The sequence below is a fragment of the Dendronephthya gigantea genome, unplaced genomic scaffold (genome assembly GCF_004324835.1).
Source record: "Dendronephthya gigantea isolate DGI-Jeju-01 unplaced genomic scaffold, DenGig_1.0 000001F, whole genome shotgun sequence".
Lineage (NCBI taxonomy): Eukaryota > Metazoa > Cnidaria > Anthozoa > Malacalcyonacea > Nephtheidae > Dendronephthya > Dendronephthya gigantea.
The window spans coordinates 3,299,713-3,314,475 of record NW_021163011.1 but is presented as its reverse complement, the minus strand read 5'-3'; the positions used below and the strand labels follow the sequence as shown (position 1 = coordinate 3,314,475).

Genomic DNA, 14,763 nt, shown 5'->3' with positions numbered 1-14,763 from the left:
TGTAAATTAATGTAGTAATTTTTTGGATGGACATTGTCTAGCTCTACATTCAGACATATATATTTCCTATAGGAAGTTATTTCGTGTGCCGTTTGGTAAACACAGGAGCGTGCTGGCGAGAGATGAGTCCATGAGTACTCGTTGTGACGATCTCTCCCATGGATGATCATTGGTCAACAAATAACTGTCTGTATAAACGTCACCTCTTATTCTGTGGCTCATTTGTTGTTCCTCTTGAAGACCCAGCATATTAATCACACATTATTGATAAAACGTGGAATTTTGTATGGATTATATTACGTGGTATCTTGTTTTTTTACAATGCTGCTAAATATTTTTTCCCTTTCATGCTTCCTGTACAATACTTATACAATATATAGCTGTGCTTCCGCGTTATCGTGAGTCTTACAACAGTTTTCTATGCTGTGTTGTGTCCTACGATTTAGTTATGCTCCAGAGTTTGTTTTCCACACTACTATACCTGCTGTATATTTCCATGCGTATAATTATATGATATTTTATGCATGCATTCGTGTTTTTCGATAACGATTCGACTTTCATGCATGCATGTGTTATGTAATAGTATAGTTTTCAATGTTCAACACAGTTGCTCTACTAAGTTTCATCCTGTTCTACAATAATGAAACCGTTACTTTAAACATGCAATATACCAGTGACAATTTGTGCAATGCATTCTTGCTGTACATGCATGCTAGCATGTATTCTACATAACGTTCATGTATGTATAAGGTTGCGTTGCAATCTTGTGTTCTCGCCGAATATATATACCCAGTTGGGGTCCCATGATAAATTATAATTAACCTGCAGAATTGTATGCTGGGTTTTCTTTTGTGTTTTTCTTAATATTTCTGTGCACGACTATGTTATCTCGCAACTTTTTTGCCATATTATCTTGTATGTTTTAAACCACTATTAGCCTGATTTATGTACGACGTATCTGAAACTGAAAAAAAATAAGTACATACCAAATAATATATACCACCTGCAAATGTCAATATACTTAAGAGGGAAATAGATACTCCTTTACCATATAGAATAACAAGGTGTATATATACAACTTTCATCAGTTTTCATCATCCAGTTTTTTTTCGAAGCAAATTTCAATCAGTGCATGATAGACGAAAAAAAAATTTTGGTTTTAGGAAGACTGATTGACGACCGGGAAAACTTCACTTACACGGTCTTCAAAAACTTCACTTACACGTTGCGTCGTCTAAAAGTTCGTTGCGATGGTGATTATTGTGAGATTCACAAACATGCAGATGTATGATACATGCAGCACATATAGTTATAGGACATGCATCTAGGCAGGAGGCAGCGATCAAGCGAGTCCATTTTGCATGATTGTGGATACAAGAATGCCTGCATGTTGTCAGGAATTTTTGAAAATGCAATCGAGGTTTCCCGAAGGTTTTAACATGGAAATATGCATGCAGTTCAATCGACAAACCATGGAATTACAGGAGAAAATATATATTAAATTCGTACCTAATTTATTTAGAGATGGGGGTGGTCCTTTTTTCTTTTATTTACAGCTTCTTGTAGATTGCTTCTTGCAACACGATAATCTTTGTCTTCAAATTCCACAATTGGCCATTTTGTATCCGGTCGCTGTTTTGTTTTCCCCAACAAATTTATCACCAAATCATCTATCTCGGATGGGATGTTGTATGTGGGCAGAAGCATGAGATTTGGTGGAAGATCTTCTAATAAGTAATCATCGAGACACACAGGAATGAATTTATTCCTTCTATTTTGCGTCACCAGTTCTGCTTCAACAATTTTCAAAGATGCACCAAAAATAAGACTTTTTATATCGTTAACTGTGTTATCTAGAATAGAGACGAAAGACACATTTAAACTATAATGAACAATATATATATACAAATTATAACAGTATTGATATTCCGGAGCTAGTTGTCAGTATAAAACATTTATCACATTTTTAGTGTTTAAATCGTAGTAAGCTCCAAAATAAACGATCCTAATTCTGTTACTGTCTATTGTTAAAAGCATCTACCGCTCTAACTTCCAATTAACCTGCACATGATCTAATTATTTTCCCAACCGTTATTATATATCAACGAAGTTCCACGTATTGATATCAGTTAAGATATCAATTCAAGATATCAGTTAAACATGCAGTGTTAAAGTGAATACCGCTGAAATTGGTATTTATGAAGTTTCAATCCGAAAATCTAATCACTGGTTCACAATTGTGCATTTCTGTATCGTTATTAAAGAGAGAACTATTGAAGTTTAACCTGCAAGGGCGATAATCCAGATCTCGTTTGTGCAAGACATATTTTTTCCCCAACAAATTTTCAAGCCTGAGTATTGAAAATTGTTGTCTGCTAAAAAGTCTGAACAATTTCCGCGGTGTCGAGTATGCATTGACACTAGCTTGTGCATGGGGCTAAAATAAAGCCCGCTGCTTGCCCGCTTTTATTATATAGGAGAAAATCCACCAAAACGTTTTTGATAAACTAAAAACCCCTTTTTCCCTGTATATAATATTAGCTTTTCAAGCTATAGTATCACTTAATCAGAAAAAACATAATCTTACCTTGCCTGGGAGGGTTAACTTTGCACAACCATGGGATTATAACATAATCACTATTTAAAATCATGTCTTGTGTCCAACTTGTCAGGCCATTGCACATATCTCTCACCGGGGTAAATATGTCAACTGCACAGCGAATGTGACCCGTTTTAATCAATAGTGTTCCCAATGCGTGGACGACCCCAGTACATAGATTACAATGATGTGGATTCAGAATTAAAACTTTCACGCCTTAAATTTTTTAGAAACAGAGAGAGCGGTGGATGAGAAATTATTAATTTCAATAAGATGCTATCAGTCTTTAATATAAATTTCGAGATGACTATTGATTTTCCTGCATTCTAATTAGTCAAAATTCACTGTTTCTAAATGCGATAGTCACTGGTCAATGCATGACTATAGCATTTTAGCATTTTGATGCTTTTTTTCAAATAAGAAATTTGAAGTAATTATAATTTTTTATGAAATCGTGTTGATTCTTATTTGTAAACACCGCGAAATTTATACTAAATTTGAACTTTATTTTGCCTTCAGCTCAGTGATAATAGGCTTGTAATCACCGAGCCTGAGGCGACAATTAGTCAATTGTTAAATAATGAAATGCTAAAAGTTGGTGAAATTCACCCACCAGTGCAGGCTCATAATGTCAGCGGGTGACCTATGTAAATGATGGTCAGCGGATGAAAAGCCGAGTCTTAGATTCTCCGTTTGTTATCCGCTTTTAGACTGATCCAGTTGTACCAGGAAGAGTTTGATAACTCTGGCAGACGTGAAATTAAGTGATGATAAAAAAAATATACTGCGAAAGACCATCTCTTGAGGTATTCTATTTTGTGACCGACTACCCCCTGGTTAATCTTAAGTAATTTCAGTTCTAATAAATTAATTAGGTTCAGTGTGGAAACTAGAATTGTTCATTTTTATGATGCACAATTATGTAACAATTACCTTTTTGGGAAGAGCCATTTAGTCCTATTAAAAACAATAGTATAAATGTATAGTGTTAGATATAAAACCGAAGGGTCACATTATATAGCAGACGAAATCATTATGAAAAACTTACCATAAAGTTCAATTCTCATGGATATGTGATCGAACCATGATTGAGGATGAATGCGAATGAAACGTGCAGTTATTGGTGAAGATAAATCATTCTTTTGGACGGTGTTCTTGTCAGTATTACCTTCGAACAACTGCGTAAAATATGTTAGAATTATAAGTTTTAGTTTTATACCTGACCGTAGGGCCATAACGTGTAAGGAAATGACTCGGTTACAAGATACTAAGTCGCTAACGAGTGTTCGTACATGGTTAGCCTAATTGAAAGAGACTAATGGAGGATCATTGTCCGTCTAAAAGGTTGTTTACATGACCCCGGTTTCCCAAGATCCAAAGTAAGCACGAATCATGTCACAGAAGACTTCAATGTGCTAAACGGGCCGGATTGAAATAAGTTGACCTTCTAACCTGCACAACCCTGATAGGATCAGACCATTTTAAAATTCGACATGTCATCATTCGTATGTGAATTCGCCTACCTTCCAAACGCCATCATCTTGGTAGCACTGGAATTCTTTACCATCTGTGCTATAGGAGACAATATATGATTTCACCCATTCGTCAGCATCCTTTCGACCTTGAGTGGCAATTGCTGTAATATCTTTATCTCTGGAAAGGTCGATTTGAATCCATTGATTCTTGTCATTCCCACTAGCAGACCAGCAGGCATCACCGTGCAGTCTTCCCTCTTGTGGTGGTAATCCTTCGCAAAAGCTCGATGAAGTTATCTGGTAGTCTTGAATCTGGCCATTCTCCACTCCTAGTGCCTCCATGCTAGGTTTGGGTTCTAAACAGTACAACATAATTACGTTCATAAGACAACACAAAAAATACAGTACATCGAAATATTCGTAACAGATAGTGACTGTAAAGTCCTCCCACTTTCCCTCCCCCGTTTCGCCTCCGTTCCGGCCGAAAGGTTACATTATACTGTTTTTTCTACACCAAGGCGTACATTTACATCGTAAAGAAATCAATTTATGTTTCTATGACATACTTTTCCGTCTCATCCAAAGAAACATCAATCCTACAATAACAATTCCTCCAAGAATAGCAGCTACTGCAAAGCCTGCTGTTGCCATTGCCCCAGAAGATGATGATTTGGCAATATGAATTGGTGGTGTAATGCTGGTAACGTCTGGATCTAGTACAAGATGAGTTATGTTAGTAAAAGAAGAAATTATAAACATTCAATCGGTCTTACATACCGCTGTATGGTAAGATATATCGTACAAATTATACAAGTTCATGTGGGGAGTATTTAAGGTTATATTGTAATATACAGCAAAGCACGAATATTCCTTATAAGGTGACTTTATAAAATATATGTGTCACACAAATTAAACAAATCATTCCCCATTTCTATATCTCAAAACTGAAATTTATGAATAATACTAAAGTAATAATAAAAATACCTGGAGGTGAAATAAAAAATAATATTTCGGGTTTTGATTCAGTACACCCAGGATACGTGTCACTCTTAAATATCACTTCCAACTAAAAAGTCAGAATAGGCTTTAGTCAAAATATCCAAAACAATGATTAAAAAACTACTGAATTCCGCATCCTTTTTTAATTGAATTGAATAACGAACATGAAATTACCATAATCGTGTAATTCCTACAGCCAGATGATTGCAGACCTTGAATTGTGTAATTGGACTGCATCTATAAAATGAAGATAATCTCTGTTACACTCATGCACGCAAAGTGACTACACACAGGATGGAGCCGAAAGGCGGTGAAAATTGGAAAGTGTCAAGTCAAATGAGCGTAACAGTAATTTCATTTGGAACGAAAATCGATCTTTTCTACCAAGCTATATTTAAGCCTGGGCTGGATTTAAACCATAGTCTCCCCAACCTCTTCAAAGGAAAACATTTCAAAGGAAAACATTTCAAAGGAAAAAATGAAGTTACTCACTGAATCCAGTACGACTTTCTTATAATCGCAGTTACTTGCACCACCATCTCGTCCACTAAACCATGTGATCTGGAAACCTTCAATACCGACATTCAAACTTACAGGATAATAGGTCGTCCAATTCAACATTGTTCCGTTGTCACTCACGACAAGACTTGTATTTACATACGATTCTATAATTCAAATATATAGTATATTGATTCAGAGAAATGCCAGAATTGATATTTGTTTTTATTAACACAAATATCTCAAAAATTCTATCATAGTTGGGGTTATAAGGCTTGGTAAAAAAAATAGGCAATTCCTTCATTTCTCCGGATGAGATTATTCGTATACTGGAACATGGTGTTGGCGTAACACATTCAATAATCGACTATAGTGTATCCATCAATTTCATGAAACAAGACCGCATGTTCATATTAAGCCGATGAATAGTGAAGTGTGTTGAAAAAGGTGAGTTCCTAGGAGTGTGAGAGTGACTAAAAAATTCAAGATAAGTAATTTTTACATGCCAACTTACCGCAACAAGCTTTATTGTCAGTTGTGTCGCAAAAACCTGTGAAAAAGGTATATATTGAATAAGTTCTTCAATATTGTTAGCATTAGGCTTGATCGACATACTGATCAACAGTTGGGATATCTACAAATAGTTTCTGCGCTGTGTGAACTTACTTGGAGTTTTAATAGATTTTTTAACTGCAGTGATGCTTCTCGGGAGACTGGACACCCAAACGTTGTAACTGGTCTGATAGGATACTGAGAATGCATGACGTTCTTTAATGATCTATTAAAATATCCCGGGTTATGTATGCGTAACAATTACACTATATTTACGCACGGCAACTATACACTTTGCCGATGCATTACACTTGTTGAACTGTGTGACAGAGACCGCTTAGTCCACCACGTGATAAGACCATGCAGTGTGAAAAAAATACTTGTAACGTACGTTCTTAATCATATGTACTATCTCTGCTTCTAAATCACTAGCTTCTAATAATGCTTGTCTATTAATCAATGCATATTATTGGTGTATGTCACCACACTGTGATGTCACTGACCATAATGCCTTGCTAGCAAGCATCGGGCAAAATAGAGTGAGGAGTAGCGCGTAATAATTTTTAACAAAGCAAAGAAAAAGACATCTTCGGATGTGCCTTTACTGTAAACTTTTATAAACAGTCTTCGACGGCATTGAATTATGGTAATTATCTTTTCTTTATTGTTTTCTGTTTTTCCTTAGCCTGCAAAAAATGACTACGAGTTGCAACGGAATGTGCAATCTATGCACGCATAGATATTCATTGTCCGACCAGGGGCGTAACTAGAACGATAATTGGGGGGGGGGTGAATATTCATATATTAAGTTCTGCCCGACGGATTTCTATTGTAAGCTATTGCAATTACAAAAGAAATCCGTAGGGCAGAACTGGATATATGTATATTCACCCCCCCCCCCCCCAATTATCCGGCTTCTAGTTACGCCACTGTGTCCGGCATCCGTACTGAAAAGTGAAAACGTACCGAACTTGCATCAGTGTAAGCATATTTCCTTTTGTCCCAACGTTAACTTGATAGCACCTTTGTTCGCCAAGACTGGATCTATTATTGTGTGGTTGACCGCTGGTGTCAATTATTCTTATCTGCCAACCCCAAATGCGATCTGCTTCTGCAATGGAAAATTCTGTCAAGGATGGAAATAATTAAATAAATTGAGGCGCCTAACCTAACCGTATAGGTGAACGCAAATCTTCAAACTGACAATTTTTCAACCGCTTGTTTAAAAAAGTGGAATATTTTTTCCATGAGTATTTTCTGGATCAATAGAAGACTTATTTCTTTTAAGTTTTTAAACCAACCAGGGTGCAGCGAATTACAATTTAACCAAAGGTTAGCGCTAACCTATATAGCTTTGAAAAACTGGCTCCTGGGGCCGGTTGTTCGAAAGGCATTTGGCTTAAACGGCAGATAAGCCAAAGTTTAAAAACACTCTCATAAATCTTGTGAATGCCTGAACCTGCATCTTATGCATCTAATATGTATACTTTCATTGACAATTAAACTATTTACATCGAAATATTTCAGCTTAGTTGTTCAATAAATAGATAATTTTGCTTTCCATTTTCAACTTATCCCTCGTTTAAGCTAAACGCCTTTCGAACAACCTGCCCCAGGTGGTTTAGGAAAAAGAAGTTAGAAACATACAATAATGTACGAGGTTTTCATCACATTCAAAACAGATTTGGTGACGGAATCGTTTCTCGAATATTTACCTTTTGTGGGCACATCCCACGTTACTGTGACATAAATAAGAAGCCATGGCTGGCCCCATGCAACTTCTATCTCGAGTTTCATGTTCTCGGCACTCGGTGCAATAGTTGTGCGGTTCCTGCAACTGTACTGGTCAAGTGCATCAAAACACGTTGTTTTTGAACCTTTAATTTAAAGAAAAATTACAATTAAATAATATAAGCCATGGTCAAGAAGCCTATATTTATACGTCTAGATATATATAGTAGATATATAAAGTTCAAAACAACATAACATACTCACTTGCGTGTGGTCGTTTGCATGGAGAAACTAAACATAGACACAAATAAGTTTGAATACTCGAAATCTAATTAGAATTTTAGATACTCGAAATCTAATTAGAATTGCATATGTTGTGTAATATGATTAAAATCCCATGGAAATGTAATCATATGCAATTATAATTAGACTTCGAGTATCTATCTATCTATCTGCGGCCAACGTTTTTGCAAATGGGTATATATATATATATATATATATTATATATAATATATTATATATAATATTATATATATATATATATATTATATATAATATATATATCTGCGGCCAACGTTTTTGCAAATGGGTATATATTATATATATATAATATTAATATATATAATATATATTATATAATATATATATATTTATATATATATATATATATATATATATAATTATATATATATATATATATATATATATATATAATATATATAAATATATATATCGTATATATTAAGGTTATAGTCGTCATGTCAATATATATACAAATATATAAATATCAATCACGTGACCATTAAACATGGCTTATTTTGTTCACTTACGTCTTGTTTCTTTATTATTATTAATCTTGTTTACCTTACTATAACATTTAAGAAATTTTCACGATAAATTTCCAACGATTTCCCATAAAATTAACGTATGCAGTACAATCACGTGATCGATATTTAGGTATTTATATATATTTCCAGGTGGCAACCTTAATGGTAACGACTGTATATATATATATATATATTATATATATATAATTATATATATATAATATATATATATATATATAATATATATATATACATATTATTAACATTCAAATAAATATACTGAGTAATTTCAATACCCACGGGGCCGGTGTTGAGCAAAACGGTTAGGCGGATAATTTAGGTATTAAAATTGAAGTTTCCTTGTTTATTCGCGCTGGTTTATATATACGCTTCATGAAAAACGAATTATTATAATTTCAGATAATATATACATACCCAAATCCAATTTAGCTTTAGTTCTGCCAGAATTTCCGTACGAATCTCTTCCCTTGCACTTGTAGGTACCAACAAATTCTTTGCTGAATTGTTTTATCACCATATTTTTACCGCTCTTTATATAATTGCCATCTTTATACCAAGAATAATTAGTGGCGCCATCCACGGTGCAAGAAATATTCACTTTCTGTCTCTTGACGTATGTCTTATTTTTTAGCTTTCTAGTAACTTCCAGGGACTTTCTCCCTTCGTTAGAATGGATCTTTAGTGAGAAAAACACGATTATACTTCATTCATACAAGCATGGTTATATCGATTTCGGCAAATTAAGGCCTACATTTTCAACTAAGTTTACTATCATCAAGCATAGTTCGAGTATATAAAATTATTAGCCGGTATAAATATCCATGCATATGAAACATCAACAGGCATGCAGTTGTCCGAATATTAATTACGTTTTTACTCAGTACTTGGGGTTTCTGCCATTTCTATATGACTGTATGGGGATCCTCTGACAAGGAACAAAGCCAGCTAGTTCGATATAAAAACTGCAGGCAAATATAATTATAATTTTCGTCCAGGTATCAAGCGGAAGATTACAACCTTGTATGATATAGATCATGCAGCAAAAAGCCTTTGCTGCTCTGGCGACCGGACATTTTGCCGAAAGACACTTTGTCTTTTGTGTAAAAATGTCTTTTCTGTGGAAAGTCTGTTCGACAAAAGTGTCTTTCGGCAAAATGTCCGGGTACCTGCTGCTAGCTCTAAGTTCCTAAGTTACGAAAAAATGCGAATTTTATTTTTTACACGTCAAAAAAACTATGAGGAATATATTACATCAAAAGTGATATAGCAACTTGTCTATTTTAAAATTTACGCAGTTGTTATACCACATTATAGAAAGGATGTTTTTGGAAGATGCTGTGACGAACGGATATAATACTATTTATACCGATTATCAACGAAAATTTCCTGTGTTGGTCATGCATGTAAATTAAGTACATTTATGTCGATCTGTATGGGCCCGCGCGCGTCACACTTTTTCTTTAAATTTCCGCCAGAAATTAATTAAATAAAAAGTAAATAAATAAGCCACGTCTTAACCTTTTATAGGCGTAGGGTACTATGGGGACTTCAGCCCACCGAGAAATCTTACTGAGGGCACAAGACTGAGATATATACTTGGTGCGTTGGTTCTCTGCCACTGAACAGGTGTAAGCCTCTGTTTAAATCGAGGGAGTTAGTTATGAGCGAGTTATCCCGGCTAGGCGATGTAAAAACCGCATACAATGAAAGACTAATCAGGTTACTACATCCAAATTCTAGCAACTGTGGAGTTTGAACCCCTCTTTCAGATAAAATCAAAACTCTACACCTATATGGGTAAGGGCAGCCGCATGGGAAGGCTTTCAGAAGGTATCAGAAAGTATGAAGTTCATGAAACAGCATTTCCTTAATCGAGCAGTTTTTCAATCAGAGGCAAATATAGTCAGGTCGAGCCAACTTCCGTGTCTATAGCCCACATAGCCTAATTTGCCGTTCGTATTCAAATGAAGATATTCATAGGAATATCTCAGTGCAAATATATAAACAAAGAAGGATTCATATAACAAGTGCTCTCATGCACAATTTGAATATGCATACTTTTTCCTGTGAAGGAGGTTGTTTTGAATAACCTGTGACAAGGAACATTTGAAAAAAATATATTAACTATTTCTCCCTCCCCTCGATGGAGTCAAACTTTTCTAAGGAAATTTCCTTAGAAGTTAGAACGCTGCTCGTAACTAGATAGGCTTTGTTCGTGTGGCTTACACAAATTCGGCAGGAATACACGCACTTCTCTTATACTTCCTCTCTAAAACCCAATGAAACCCCCACTGTTAGGAGCCAGCGCGCAGTTCTCTAAATATAAACTAACACTTCGGTTTTTGGACGCCCCAACAACTGACCACATGCTAAGTCAAATCGCGATAAAGGTAATATACTTAATGTTTCGAAACCGGCAAGGTCAAGTCGCTTCCAGCCTTTCAGGCCTTTGCATGGTATTCGTAAATAAAAGTTAAAGTGGGAGAGACTATTCATTTCTCGCCCACTACACAGCGGTTGTCCATTGTTCAGCTAGTATGGCGTGATACCACTTATATTGCCTTTAAATAATTATACCTCTTTATAACTCCTCTACTGACGAGTATACCGCATACAAAAAACTTTTAAAACTACCATGGCAGACAATTTGAATCAAAATATAAGATGGGATATGCTGTAAAAAGGAACGTTTCCCAGTAAAACAAACTTTACGTATACCCAGTTAGCTATTCGAATTAGTTCGTCAGTGTGCTTGCATATCAGTGTAAATCTCCACCAATATATAGTCAATCGACACTTAAATATATCGGTAAGTTTAATGTGCCCACTTCAACAGTTATACGATAAAAAAATGAAAACAACTAATTCTCATTTGCCATCGCTTACTGGGTAACAATTATCATGCATGCAAACTGCGTAGCCAAACATTATTATAACCACAGAACAGACTACAGTCACAGATGATTGCTGAAACAACTTATCTTTAGTCTGCGTTGATGTTTTCAATTAATTATCAAGTACCAAATGATGAGGTTCGGTAGATCGCTCAATATCTATCAATTTATCTGTAGGGCCACGTTTAGCTAATATTTCTAAACGATATAGTGAGAAACATTCTCGCAAATTTTTACCCGTCCTCTGGCTCTGGCTCTGCTGAGCCTACTCCGCAATGGTATGTTTGCTTATCTCGCAAAAGATTACAGATGTATGTATGCACTGATCACAAAAAAATACACGAAAATACATGTTTTGCTGTCTACAATGCACTGTCCCACTTGTGGCTCTTCGTTAGTTCGTTTGATCACAGTTAGCCATGGAATACAATTATAAAACGAAATCTCGTTATTATCCGCAACAACAAAATTAATGAAATGCACTCATCAGTGGCTATTTAGTTTATGAGTACCGATGTGTAACATTAAACATCAGCAAATATTTGTAACTTTACATTTTAGAAATTCATATCTCATGTGCTACAGTATAGACTGACCAAGAAAGTTGTTTGGGGACTCCTGTATATGTAAGGCAGTTTTAACTCTCATTCGGAAATCATAAAAATAATTGTAAACTAAAAGATTATCAGGCTAGAAACATATTAATATACGGTAAAAATATTACCGGGAAATATACAAAGATACAAAGTTGTAATAATGCACTCACCAATCGAATAGCAATGAATAAAAGTATAAGGATGATAGAATTTGTCGTCTTCATTCTCCCAGTAAGTGAATCATAAGTTGTATGGTGATACGACTGTCGAGGATGTCAAGTCATCTCAAGTCACCCACTGGCACTGTTCAGTCCTTGAACTTCCTTTCGTGATGTTTGTTTGAATCGACAACAGCTTAAGCTTTACTTAAGGCAAACTTTCGAAAGTTCAAGTTGTCGAAGTGAATAATGGCAACATCCGTTGAATAAATTGACATGCACTACTGTTATATTAATAAATATATGAACGATGTTTCACTTAGAACTGCTCGATATCAGCTACTTGTCTCTTTTATCTTTGTTTTAACGCTCAATTGCCCACGCAATTCAGATTGGAATTTATTATGCATGGAGAATCTTCAGCAGAATCAACATTTTTGATTACGTAAGATTCATCGTCTTTTGCATTTTATATTTTCTGTCATATACAGACATACAAATAGTTATGCATTAAAAGTTTCAGCAATTTTACCGGCATAGTCATAGAACAGTAAATCAGGAATGTGTGAATATGCAGTCAGTCCTCTCTTACACGATCATGTTTACCCTTGAAGTTTACCCTTAGGCTTTGCTATATTTTAGAACTTAGAAAAGTAGCTTTTATAGTTTCCACGTCACAGGGCTGCATGAATCAAACAGATAAACCATCGTGTTTTGGCTGTTTTGGGAGAGGTTTAAATTTTTTTTTAATATAGCCGCAAAAGCTCACTTTCATGCATCTGATAATGAATAGAATAAAGTATATCTATATCTATATATATATATATATATATATATATATATATATATATATATATATATATATATATATATATATATATATATATAATAGCCTTTTACACGAAACTGTATGAATGTATATTTCTACCCGCTAAAAAATCTTATATAGTATTTGTTCTTAATTCTTATGGTCGTATTCCTGTGTTTTACTTATAACGTACAGCGCGGTCAACGATTTAGGTTGCTTTTAATTCATTTTATTTTTTATCGCACAATGTATTTAATTTCACGCCACCAGTTTAGCGTCGCGTTCACTTAACGTCGAAGCCGTTGCCACGCATAATATAGGTCAAACTGAAATTAAAATTTTGATATATAGATATATACCAATGGACACCATGCAGGTTATATAAAAGAAAGCCGGAGAATTCTGTCTATCTGAAGTAATTATAGGATCGAAATCGAATAGAACCAATTTCAATTTTCGATTTATGTTGAAAGGCTAAGGCTATCGAGTATTGACGTTCAACACCGTTAATTAACGCTGAGTTATAAAATTCGTATAAAAAAGTAATAAATTTCTGTTCAGATTGTGTGTTGTTTTTAGGTATTCGTGTTCTTCCTGGAAGAGCATTTGTACACAAAAGATTAACTAATGCATTGTCTGTCTTTCATTTAATACAAATCTAAGCCCTTTGGCGGCCTTTGGCCTGTTTACCGAAGTGGTTGATTGCTAATTGTTATAGTTATACGCTGTTTCAAGCTCAAGAGCTCAAGCTCGAGCTCAAGAGCAAGAGAAATAAACTATAGAAACTTTTTTTAACAAAGATTATCCCATTTCTACAAAATATGCATTAAGAAGGTAACAATCACTACCAATTTAGCTTGACACGTAAGTTTTGTCGTCTTTTCGGTTAATTTCTATGTCTATAGACTGCATCAAATTCTGCATCAATCATCACGACATCACTCGTAAGATTTCCGTACATATTTCGACTATAGCCCCTTCACGTTACATGAAATCAATCCCCATCAATCCCCGTTTCAAACAAACAAAATTCTATTTTTCTTGTATTAGACCTCAACAGAAGCCTAAAAGTGCCCCCTATACTGGCGACAGGAACTTTACCCGCCACAGGAAGGTTGCACTACCTTCAAAAGAATGAGGAAATTCTCTTGTCCTAAACAAATTTCTTCCTTCAGAATTCAGAGATCGCGGAAAAAAGAAGGCTGGTTAGCGTCACATACTGTGGCGGTAAACAGCGTGAGAGTTACGGACATTTCATATTTTTTTTCTACTGATTGTAGTCGGTTCCTGGTTTTGAAGGATAATGCTTGAAGTAAATTTTCGATCTTGCTATGATCGGATGTGGTTTTGGGTTCACAGTTAACACGACTTTCGTTCAAAACGTACTACCTTGACACGGTCATTCGGATTCTAACAATCCCAAACACCCCCGCCAATGGCCGCCATGCCAGGTGGTTGTTGTTGTTAAGGCCTGTTCACACAGTGATCCAATTCACTTCTGATGGATGTTTTATTAATCTGTCATGACTTGCAAAAGTATATGCGGGTAAAATGGGCTGCAAATCAACTAAAGCCAGTGCAGTACTGTTTTACCAATGAAAAACT

General features: G+C 35.2%; 1 protein-coding gene across 2 annotated transcripts; it reads right to left on the bottom strand.

The window, feature by feature from the left end:
• Positions 1 to 268: 268 nt before the first annotated feature.
• On the bottom strand, positions 269 to 12,705 carry LOC114524322 (coagulation factor V-like). Of its 2 annotated transcripts, none has more exons than XM_028545451.1 (17): positions 12,363 to 12,705; positions 9,117 to 9,378; positions 8,119 to 8,145; positions 7,839 to 8,000; positions 7,090 to 7,234; positions 6,238 to 6,349; positions 6,086 to 6,121; positions 5,566 to 5,738; positions 5,248 to 5,310; positions 5,059 to 5,140; positions 4,641 to 4,787; positions 4,123 to 4,430; positions 3,648 to 3,777; positions 3,533 to 3,556; positions 2,588 to 2,815; positions 1,510 to 1,853; positions 269 to 964 (listed from the first exon to the last, which is right to left on the bottom strand). In XM_028545451.1, the coding sequence occupies exons 8-16, from the start codon at positions 5,692 to 5,694 to the stop codon at positions 1,519 to 1,521; spliced, it is 1,446 nt and encodes a 481-aa protein (XP_028401252.1). In that variant the 5' UTR covers positions 5,695 to 5,738; positions 6,086 to 6,121; positions 6,238 to 6,349; positions 7,090 to 7,234; positions 7,839 to 8,000; positions 8,119 to 8,145; positions 9,117 to 9,378; positions 12,363 to 12,705; the 3' UTR covers positions 269 to 964; positions 1,510 to 1,518. The 2 variants fall into 2 exon arrangements, with proteins under 2 accessions (XP_028401252.1, XP_028401253.1); XM_028545452.1 differs by lacking the exon at positions 12,363 to 12,705 and adding an exon at positions 11,834 to 11,851.
• Positions 12,706 to 14,763: the final 2,058 nt, after the last annotated feature.

Excerpts from the sequence above, each read along its gene's own strand:
- LOC114524322 (XM_028545451.1), bottom strand. The coding sequence starts at position 5,694 with ATGTTGAATTGGACGACCTATTATCCTGTAAGTTTGAATGTCGGTATT. Across the intron at positions 5,311-5,565 it reads AGAAAGTCGTACTGGATTCA|ATGCAGTCCAATTACACAAT; the intron begins GTGAGTAACTTC and ends TTCATTTTATAG. Across the intron at positions 1,854-2,587 it reads AGTTAACCCTCCCAGGCAAG|ATAACACAGTTAACGATATA; the intron begins GTAAGATTATGT and ends TCTCTATTCTAG.